The 12214-nt window shown below is 31.5% G+C and overlaps 1 protein-coding gene across 1 annotated transcript in view; it reads left to right on the top strand.

The window, feature by feature from the left end:
• Positions 1-4680, top strand: part of LOTGIDRAFT_156685 (hypothetical protein) — a gene marked incomplete at both ends in the record, with an annotated part of 9672 nt that extends 4992 nt beyond the window's left edge. Inside the window, 3 exons of the mRNA XM_009047308.1 lie at positions 2144-2225; positions 3998-4297; positions 4649-4680. Coding sequence (XP_009045556.1) covers positions 2144-2225; positions 3998-4297; positions 4649-4680 — 414 coding nt within the window. The remainder of the gene's footprint in view (positions 1-2143; positions 2226-3997; positions 4298-4648) is intronic.
• Positions 4681-12214: the final 7534 nt, after the last annotated feature.

Raw genomic sequence — 12214 nt, forward strand, 5'->3', positions numbered from 1 at the left:
ATATTTACCTATCAACACTACCTTCTTGATACAGTATAGTCTAATGGACAAAAGATAATCATAAAGTATGTTTATATTCGTAATGTATCTACAATCTATATTGTCTAATATAACTGTCAACCATCGCTTGTTTTTATATTATTTCTACTAACTTGTTAGTAAATATCAGTTAGTAAATATTATTCCTAGTAAATTTTTATTCCCCCTGTTAAGTGATGCATTTCCTTTGAACTCAATTCTTCTTTGTGAAATATGAGGCTGCATTTCATGCTTCAGAAGATATATTTTGCTTTGTAACTTATATAAAGTTTCATGGAGATTTTGAAGTCAGTTTGCTTATTTTGCCCATTAATAATGAATCTAGTTTGTAATTGTAGCAATCATGTACAAACCACTTTTCTATTTTAAAGGATAAAGCTCAGTTGGAACTGCACACAGAAATGACCATCATTCACATTTTTTTCTGTTATTATAAAAATACTGTGTATGATGTCAATATTTCTAAAGTTGTTTATAATCAGCAGTGCTTGCATAAATGATGTCATAAAACACTTGATTTTGGCGGAATGACAGGACCCACATATGTCTTGACTAAAAATTAGAATGGTGTAGAATCGGTGCTATCAGTGTCCCTGATACATGTAAAAAGTTTAGAAAACCTCTTTACAATTCTTTCAAGTTCATAGGAGTCAAATGACCAATGAATAAAAGCGTAAGAATATTTTGATCAGTAGGCTTCTGAATTAAAATTTCCATAAACATGATATGTAAATAATAAACAGGTCCCGATTAGGAACACTTTCTTATTAGTTCATAAAAAAAAGTGGTAATATCTATGATATAAAACCATTATTCCTTACAGATATAATGTGATTATTGTAAACTGTACTGTCTGGTGAGAGATAGAACTTAGTTTCTAATTAACATTACCTACACAAACTATTTATTAGTGTTTTAATGACTGACTCACTGTGAGGTGTATCTAATATGTAATTCAATCATATAAATCATTATAGTTAATTACTAAATATGTATTCTTGTTTACTGTTCCTTAAGTGAATTACACACTTTACATGTTACTAACAGGAAACTGTGTTGTCCAACTGCGCAGAAGGCAAATGATCTGAGATACCTGTTTGAACCCATTTGTAGTGGCTGAACTACCATAGGGACTGATTGAATCAAGTCAACAGGCCTCTGTCTGTAAGGGTGCTTCCACCCACAAAAAAGTAAAAGCAGGCATGAATTTATAATCTTTATATGGCATTTAGAAGCAGATAGAACATTAAAGAAAGGAGTAGTATATCCATTATTTAAGGCATAAATTTGACTTACAGAGGAGTTTAAGAATAAAAAATTTCCCTTTGGGAGGGGCCCAAACCTATTTAAGTCCACGGGTGCCTACTGATCTAGTTGAGTCACTGTCCATTTGAGCTAATGAAGAGACTGGTATGGATAAAAAGTTTTTCTTGGTCATTGGTATTAACTTACTCTTATGGATGAAAAACTGATGAAGGATGTTTAATCCCAGCAGCTTGTAGAGCACAAGACCCCAGCCACCCATTATTGTCTTGGAAAAGTTAGGTGCGCAATTAAATGAAAACTATGCACCAAAATCCCTACCCTGAAAGTTTTGATTAAAAGTATCTTAATTTTTATAACACCAAAACTATTGGAAAGGTTTACGTAAATGTTTAAAAGTTGCTATGCGTTTGGTTAGTGTCTTTTATATTATAAATTAAAAAAAATAAATATAAAATAGATCAGATGATATTTATTTTAACAATGGCCTTAAAGATGGATTTCCTTATTTTTTAGTGAGCAAACTATTTGATTAATTGGTGTTTAATTAAGAATTTTAACCAATCATAAATGTCCATGTATGTACAGTCTGGATAAACAAAAAAAAAGACTTTTTGACCTTTCTTGATCGGTCACTCATTGGAATTCTGCTGGTAATTCTCTGCTAATTTAGCTCATTATGAATTAATTATGGACATGTGAGACAAACTGGTATTTTTCCTAGTCATTAAAACACCTCTACTTTCTATTCATATAAGTATTAGCATATTTTGTATTAGGTTTTTAACTCAACTTTTCTTGTCTGATACCTGATGGTTTTTTATCATGATTTCCATTTTAGTTTAAAGTAATAGCAGTAGTTAGCAAGTTTCATATTTTAGATTCGTCTGAGAGCATCCTAATAACAACCAGACCAAATGGAGGTAAGTCATGCTATTGTTTCTTCTTCCTGTATCATAAATAGCAATTCAAACAAATCTCTGGCTACATTTTTTCACAATGGTACAAAAATATTTTGCCTATTTTATAAAAATTTCGAAAATTGTTATATTCTTGGATCTTTATTAAGTTTTGACTGATATATTAATAGGAAATGATCACCAACAATAAGAGATACAAGTTGTTAAACACTGTACTTAATCTTTAATCACAGTAATTGTTTACTCTAATCAGACAAAAGTGCTAAATCAAAGACTGTTTTTCATGACTCCAATACACAAGACTTGATTAACATACAGCTTATATGAATACAGGAAAACCTGAACAAGAGCACTTACTGACCGCAGAACAGTAGTATTAGAAGGAAAGGCATAAACGGAAAGCATGCTGTGCATTTTTTCCTCCGCCACAGAAATTGAGTTAAGTTTGAAAGTGGCTTCAGGTGCTTTTTAAAAGGTGATCATATAAAGGAAATAATATATATCAATCTATTCCTTAGGGCACAATGTTTCTGGCATTATCACAATAATCTTCAAATTTTACCTTTTGTTGGTGCAAGGGATAGTATGAATTTGAGTAAAAAAAAGGCTGAGCATGAGAAATGTTTTGAGGCCCTGTGGCCTAGTCTGTATCAGTAAATATTTGTAACGATATATAAACCATGTAAGATGTAATTATAGAATGCTCGGATAGTGTGAGTAAAGACGAGAGATTAGTCTAAACTGTGTGCTATATACAATCAAATTATATTGACGCATGATTGCATTCAGTTTAGAAGCACTTAAAGCAATTATCTTTTATTCATTGATATTTATACGAGGCCATGCTTGCTTCGTCTAATAGTAGTGATTTAATCAGGTCCTAATGAGACTGTATTGATTCCTGGCAAGTTCGTTCCTCTTCTACATCTCCACTTTATTTCAGACAATTAATTCAAACTTTCACTATCTTATATTAACTCTTCAGTTAAAAAGTTAGATAATGCGTCTTTACGTGAGCAAGTTGAATTGGTCAAGATTATTTGATGGAATTGAGAATAAATGCAATATATGAGTTGATGTTAAAAGCAATAGAAATGGAAATATTCTTGACGTTTCTAATTTGCTAAGTCACGCAGAAATCTCATAAAAAGTGAAATTGCAGAAGTTATGTGTTGTAAATACCAATAGATGTATATTAGAACATGTATTATAATACTGTCTTCATCTTTTATATGAACTACATTTAGATTGATATTAACATGAAAAATATCAAACATTGAAGCCTTTTAACTACACACTGTCTTCGAAAACTTAGAAATGTTTTATTTTAATAATATATTTTGGAACTTTATTCTTTTTGCATCATTTATTAATAAGCTCCTTGAAGAATTTTTAATCCATTTCACTAAACTAAGACATGTGTACCTTCCAAATACTGAGTTGCACTGACAACAGCAAATGTAGGGTAATATCAAATCTTCTAGGGAGGAGGGAGTGGGGCAAGATCTACTATTGTAATATAGTATATTGTATAGTAATATTGTATTGAAATATGTACTTGTGCAAGTTGTTTAGTTTATAATTATGGTCAGTGAGAAATTTATTTTTAAAAATCATGTGCATGATTACACAAGAAATTTGTACAAAAATCTTCATTTGTTTTATAGAATGTGCTTAACAGATGTTTTGTTATCAGATTTGAATGACATTTAGAAGCGGAGAGCACCATACTATATCCCTGTGTTTTTTTAGTTATACTTATATTTTTTTTTCAGCACCTGAATCACCACCTACTATTACCAGAGTATCAGCATTATCTCCCACAGTAATCTCTATATCCTGGAAACCTCCATCATTTAAAAACGGTCCACTACTCAGTTATAAACTTAGTTTGAATCCTAAAGGCCATCCTGATCTGAAGGAAATCAACAAAGACATAGCTGGCAATGTGACATCAATAACTGTTGGTAAACTTCAATCATCCCAGAGTTATCGTATCACGCTATCAGCATGGAATATAGATGGTGAAGGTCCCACAGCCTATAGTTATACAACCACTCCTAATCCGGGTAACTGTAAGTTTCGGTTATTTTGCATGCCAACCTGAAAGCTTTAATGTGATTGGAGGCCAGAGGTTCGCCAGAAACAAATGAGAGAGCAGATTTCATTGGCTCAGCTCAATTTCAAAAAGGGTGATAAATTTTTCTATTTGCCTCTATCTACTAATGTGCATTTTCTAGTTGCCAGAACAGATTTCCATATTCTTTTCAAAATTTCGATTAGCAAACTTATTATGATATAAACTTTTTACTAGTCTTGCATGCTTCCTGGTAGTTCAAACTTGTCTTTGACTTTTATTTATTTTTTTTTTAAATTTTATAAAAGATATAGTTGATTTTCATATGATGTCTGTTCTGGCATTGCAGTTGATCCTTGGGCTAAAATTTCTCCCTATTGAAATATCCTGCATTTTGAATGTTATATATTCTTTATTTATCACTCTCAAATATCATATTATTATGGCCATCAAATTTAATTAAATGTTTCTAATTAGCTCGATTTGTGTCTTTTAATGACCCTTTTCAGAATGAATTACTGTGAATTTCACAACAAAATGAATAACAAAGAAACATTGAATTAAATTATGGCCTAACAATCATATTTATAAATTATTAGATTGATGATGACAAAATGGAAACAAAAGTATTAAAATTTTACGTTTACGAAGCAACACTCAGGCCTTCATTATTTATAATTTCTTTCTTTTCTTTATTATCAGTGTGTGTTTCTTAACCTGCTTGCCTGGGTGATTTTAATTCTTATAGAAAATACTAAAAAATCTTACAGTTTTCAATACACCTTTTAGAATTTGGCAGGGAAGAATACCTAGGAACCGAATGAAGCTAGCTTTAGTTCTAAATATAAGTGAGACACAGTTTCAATGTTTTTGAATTTGACAATCTGCACACTTCTCAGAGAGAACAAGAAAAGGCAATGTCAATCTAATTTCATAAATATGATTTTTAAAGTTTCTCATTCGCATCACCATTTAGATTGGCTTTTATTTCATTTTGGCTTATAATCTATCATTGCACTTTTCATTAGTTCATGTTATTATACTTACCAAACATACATTTATCATGTGTTTTTACTTTGTGCAAAAAGCACATTGTTGTCCAATATTAGTATTCAATGCGTATTGGAAGGATTAGACATTTTGGGAGCGGCATGTTCATGAAAGCTACAAGGAGGTAGGGCGAGGCAGGTCAATGGCCCCCCTAAAATAGATTACCCCCCTGAAAACATTCTGACAACCAACCAATTCCATAACTGCAATAAATACCTTACACCTTTGCCCCTCCAAACATATTACTTGCCCTTCTGAACAATCAAGACTGACCTCGGGCCTGAATGAATGTTCAACTTTGTACTTTATACAGCTTTACAACCTAAAATGGATAACAGTTAAAATATAATGATATTGTAATATAAATCCATATTGAGAGACCTCCTTTCTTACAAATACATACCACCTACAACAAATACAACCCTGTACCAATACAACCTTCTACAGATGATTAAATACAATAATTCAGAAATACAATGAAAAAATGAAATGGTCAAATTATAAAAAGTTATATGAACGACACAATGATTTGAATTTGTGAACCTTTGTAACTATTTGGGAAGACTAGTTTTATCTACACCAGATATAATTATTTCAATTATATAAATCACTAGCCTACTTTTTATTATTAACTAACTGTCCTCTGGAGGAAAATGGTTTATTTTAAACAGGAATATAATTTGTTGATATGAGTCGTATTAGCTCAACCAATCCTGATTTAGGAAATTGTTATGATGTAACCTTTTGATTTAAAAATTTTGTCAGGAACTTTGGGCTAATACTAACTGAATGTACTAACTAGTGGGCAAAACTGAATCTAAAACTGGTCACAACAGACACTAAAAAAGTCATAAAATAATCTCTGAAAAAATTGATTGTTGCAATTTGATTGAAAATTTAGTTTCCAACAATGCCAATGATTTATATATGAATACAATTCCATCGCCAGGAATGAATTGGAGCTGGAGCTCAGATTTTTTACATAGAAAATTGAAGAATTATAGGCCCTGAGAACTCATTTCTGACAATTTTGAGGTGCCAAAAACGTATCACAATCTAGGCTAGGCCTATATCTTTTTGATTTTGTACAAAGACAAATCAATCTCTGACGAACTGAAGAAGGTTTTGCTGGGGCTTAATTCTCACTTGCTGGGGCCCAGCCCCCACGGACACCACCTTAACGACAGGGCTTTATCAATATCACCTTGTTATGAGCTTTTACGCAGATAGATTGATACAGTGTTGTGAACACAATGAATAATGACCTGACCTTTATCAATAATATATTGAAGAAGAGTTATAACACTATCTCAACCATTTTTTTCAAACTTTGTTCAAGTACATAAGTATGTATTATTTTAACTAGATCTTAACGTGACAAGTTTGATAGAGACAGATTTGTTATTTCACTGTAAATTGCGGATGTTGAAATAGGGTCGGCACCAATTTTCTCATTATGTATTCAGTTTGAAAAGGTCAAAGGTGATATCATGTGTAGAAAATTAGTCAGGGATGAGTTTATTTAGTCTCTTGTATCTGTTGTTAAACTAGATTTAAAAAAAATTATTATTGAGCACAATGTCATAATCTATACATGATGAAAGACAGACATTAATTTAAAAACTATGTCATGTACGTGCATGAAAAATAGATATACTTATTAAATAAAATTAGCCATCAGGTCTTTTTGAAAGGATCCTGAATTGCCTAATCAGGTGTTCTGTTGATACAAGTGAAACCAGTCTGAATATTTAGTTCAAATTCTGCTTTTTGGACCTGAGCTGGGATGGGATAGGCTTAGTTTATGTTCAAATTATCACAATGATAAAAACACCCTTTATCTATCCAGATCCTTATATAAATATCTAGATCCACAAGTCAATATGGTAGAAATGAGTTAAATAGAATCATCTGTCATACAAGACAGAAATGAATATCCAGCAAGATGTGAGCAGAAAGAATAATTGCTATTTGCACTTATTCCCCTGAACCCATCAAAATAGCATCCCAGGCTTCAGTCAGACAAGACTATAATAAATACTATAGTTACAATTATGCTCAAAAACTAAGTGACAGAAATTAAGAAAACACATATACATATATTTCCAACACTTAATAGAATTACACTTATTAAGGATACAATCAGATACGGAAAGGAGATATGTTAACAGATATCCTGAGGATTACAGTCATATATTCACTGGGACTACCTGCACAAGGGTTACAATCTTCTTAAAACAACAACTCTGGTAACAACCATACTTTCACCAAATTAAAACTTCTTGGCTGAGGATATAACCACTTCTGGAGATAGGATCTTATCAACAGCTAGAAGAATAAAGTTTGCCAATATGCTTTCAGATTGACTGAAATTACATTGAACACTATCACTAAAAAACATGGCTTCAACACTTCAGGTTAATTCTGTAATCAGTATGGTAATTGATAGCAATAGTGTCATTGCATCTGAATATAAGATTCATTGTCTTCATATAAAAGGAACAGAAGATTGATTCAGGATTGATTTTGGTTGTAGTATGTATTGATGCTGGTAAAAACTCTAACCTTGAAGTTGCTAGTTTCAACAAAGATTAAGCAAGGAATCAATGGTAATTAAGATTTTCTGTCACAATAGATATAGTGAAGTGATGACATCAGGTTGGAGCTAGACGGCTTATTGGATTGCCTGAAATAGATACCACAATTGAAATCTAATAAGCCGGGTCAACTTTCAGAATGTTAATCTGAAGTCCGTCTGCACTATGGGGCAAATAGGGTCACTAGACCCCCTGGAAAATGGATTAAACATTAAAAATACATACATTGTATGCTTTTGCTTGTAAAACTCTATAAGTATTAATTGTGCTTTTTATTGCTTATTTTCATGAGTCTCCGATCATTGGATTTTTTAAGGGGCCATTTTCTTTAAAGAAAGTTATTTTTCAAGGCACATTTCAACTAATTCACAAAGTAAGATGTTAATTGTCCTTTTTATTTAATTGCAGAATTTTTCTCTGAGGAAAGTTTTGACCTAGGAAAGCCTGATATTAGTGGGAGTTGTCAATAATACAATGTATAGACAGTATTTGTCACTTCATGACTTTCTGACTTGATTCTTGTGTTTAGTTTCAGCTAAATTGATTAAATAGATCTGGCCAGAGTTTAACTGTGTGTACCTAACAGATCAAACGAATTATTCCACACAATTTCCAAACAGAACAATTGATCTGTAGTTTGTCTAAAAGATTTTCTTCCTTCAGAATTTGGTTCTTCCAGGCATAAATAAAGTTCACTTCTCTTTTGTATGATATGAAAGACTGAATAATGGAAAGTTTCTGTAGAGTCTATTTTGGGGCAGATTTTAAATTTATTTGCGGAAGACATCTGAATTCAGACTTAAGATTTTATCTTATAAGCCACACCAATAGACTGATAACTCTGGAAATAATGTCCTGAAGGATATTCTTCAACCTATCAACTTGAATGTCACTATTGAAGCACAGCATTCTCATCCTTTCTGAAAACCAGACGCCAATCTGGAACAGAAGTTTACAATTCTTCCAATCTGGAACAGAAGTTTACAATTAGTCATCTTTTTCCAAGAGTCTACATAGCAAAATATAAATATTAAGAATGTAATATATTTTATGGATAGAAGTTTTATTGGTTGTTTCTTCAATTCTTCCTATTGGATGATTGCAGTCACATGTTATTTAACTTTCCGAATTAAAATTCATTCATTTTATCAATGGCTCTTTCTCACTAAGAACTTTGAAGAAAGTAAAGTTTTGCTTTAGTTAACTATTAATGGAACTTTATTGTAGCCTTCATTCCTGATGACAGAAGAATGCTTTTGACTTTACTGATTTTGTACCATATTTGATCCATCAAGATGATTTCCTATATCCTTCTTAGTTTAACCTGATTGTTGAACAGGTATTCTGAATTAAAATACAGTGGATGCTTAAAATGTAGCATGAATCACAGTCATTTCAAAACTAAAACATATATTTATGTATTGAAGTGATTTTTTTAACCTAATTCTGACCAAATTCTGACCAAATTTAAGAGTTTATTTTAATATTATCATTTTTCAAGAGAACAAATATTTATTCTGGTTAGTCAATAGCTAAAGATTTATAATATTATATATTACTATGGTAGATATTAGTTAGTCCTTGGATATTTAGAAAATGTCGCTTAACTTTTATACAAAAAATTCCTTCTGAAACTATTTTGTTATGCCTAGCTACGTTCTCAGTGAAATTCAGAAATAATGGCCTTGGATAGTTTAATGATTCCAGACCATCAGGTTCCCAGCTATGTTTCTAGTGATTAAAACTCAGAAATAATGGATAGAAACTCAGAAATAATGGATAGTTTATTGACTTCAGAACATCAGGTTCCCAACTATATTTCCTTTTGATATAAAACTCAGAAATAATGGCTTTGGATAGTTTAATGACTGAAGACCATCAGGTTCCCAGCTATGTTCCTAGTGATTTTTTAACTCATGAAATAATAGCTAGTTAAAGTGTTAACTGATTTCTATGTTGATTGGTATTCTACTCACAAAGTTCCTGGAGTTAAGCTGAGATTTGTCTTCCACACATGACACATATTTCACATATCACATTGCTCACTGGAATTACCAATGAAGTTTCATGGTCTTAATTTACAAGTTTTGGGTCTTATTGTGACAGTAATTCTGTTTTTGTCTGAAGTGATACTACCCACATGGTAATCAGGAGGTATTAAGAACCACGTTTAAGTGAAATATATGGTTTTGTAGCACTAAATTAATCACTTTTTAAAAGAACAAATAGTCAGGATTCCATTTGAGTTAAGAAGAAAATATATTTGAATTCTTCTATACACACAGACCACAGATTGATTTCAGGGAAAAATAGATATTTTCTTACATTACATTGAAAAAGTATCTGAATATCGTTTTTTAACTTGAAGGTATATTAGGCTCTGAAAACATTATGAAGAACGGTATACATTTAGCTAAAGGAAGTAAATTAGATATGCAAGCTGCACCCTGCATACAGTTAGTTGGACTGAACTAAACTTGTCTTATCAATAGGTAACATATGGCTAAAACTGTTTTTTTTTTAAAAAGAAGTCAGTGCGAGATTAAAGTGTGAGGTGCATTTAAGCTGTAATGAGTTGTGATAATAGCAACATTTTTTGGCCTGGATTTAAGCATTGGCACTAGATTTTTGAAAGAATATATAAAATTACTTTACTCTTTCTAAAATATGCCTAATACATGTTGATTGGGGTTGTGGGGCTGTCCTTGGGAATGATAATTGGAACAGCTATCATCAAATAATTTATGACTATGGTCCATTTTTTCTGCAATAACCAATGTAAGAAGAAATCTACATAAATTATATCAGTAGCTTGAATTATTGGTTAAATGTAAAATAAATGGTTTCTTCATAATTTAGTAGTTGGAACTACTTCACTGGTAAAATGAAAGAGTAAGTTCTTGAAATTTGTGTCAGGGATGAATTGGGTTCCAATATAGATGGTATTTTTCTACAAGGAATGTTTTTTATGACAAGTTATGATTTATTTTGATCATGATAAACTTTATCACTCTATCTCCTTTACTTTCTTACTGACTATGTGGACATGTTCTCATTACATTTAAAGGCACAGTTTCACCAATCATTCCTTAGTCTCAGAAACAAGATTTTTTTTAGCTAAGCTAATTTGAAATTGTGTTCACAGCTCGCTGTCAAAATTTGAGCAATCAAATCAAGAATTAAAATGAATCCACCACTTATTGAAAAGACAATAAAAGTAACAGAAAGTGAAATTGCTAGTTTGAAATATTTTTGAAGAGATGCGATATTCATGTAGTTCTGTTAATTCTGAAGACTGTTTACTTATATTGAAGACATAAATCAACCCCCAAATATGGCAAACCATGGCCTTTAATGACAGTAAAGTAGAAACTGTGTATATGAAAAGACAGACTGATTGACAACACAGACTTTGCTATTTTAAGACAAAACATGAAGAAATATAATGGTGTCTCGCATGATTGCTGATGTTTTTCAGACTTTGTTATATTAGTGTAAGATTTTATTACTGTCTATCCAGCTTCTTGACAGTATTCTTCTGAGAATTCCTCTAACTAGGCTAATATTCTACTCTGTCTCATGCTATATGACACAATCAAACACACTTGACAATTTCAGTTTTGACAAATATCTTGGAAAATATTGAGAAATAATTTCAAAGGGTTTATTAATGTATTGTATGGTACATTGGTTATTATCCCCGTCTCCAGGAATGGATTAGTGCTGGGGCTCAGATTTTGTACTCAGATAATTGGAAGAATTAAATACCTAGAGGACTCGTTTCTGACAATTTTGAGCTGCCAAAAACGTATCAAATTCTATATCTTTTTGATTTTGTACGAAGACACTAAATGAATCAATCTCTGCTGAACTGAAGAAGGTTTTGCTGGGGCTTAATTCTCACTTGCTGGGACCCAGCTCCCATGGGCTCCACAATAACGACAGGGCTGTTGATTATGAATGGCAAATGACTGCTTTTCTAGATTTGTGTAGCACGGTTCCATTGAAAAAAATTGTTACAAGTTGCTGTCTTGATATTTTGTAAATATTTTGAAACTACTGACTTTTGTCCACTTAAAAAAATTGCAAAGACATGATATACTTTAAACTATAAATGGTGAAAATTCTTAAGTCATATATTATGTGTTTCTTTAATAAAATTAAATTTTTTTGAAAATTTCCTAAGAGGAAATTTTTTTTTAAGGATCTTCTTATGTCTTGGACAACAATATTCCAGTATCAAGTTTCATTTATTATAATTCCACACA

The sequence above is a fragment of the Lottia gigantea genome (genome assembly GCF_000327385.1).
Source record: "Lottia gigantea unplaced genomic scaffold LOTGIsca_11, whole genome shotgun sequence".
NCBI classification, from domain to species: domain Eukaryota; kingdom Metazoa; phylum Mollusca; class Gastropoda; family Lottiidae; genus Lottia; species Lottia gigantea.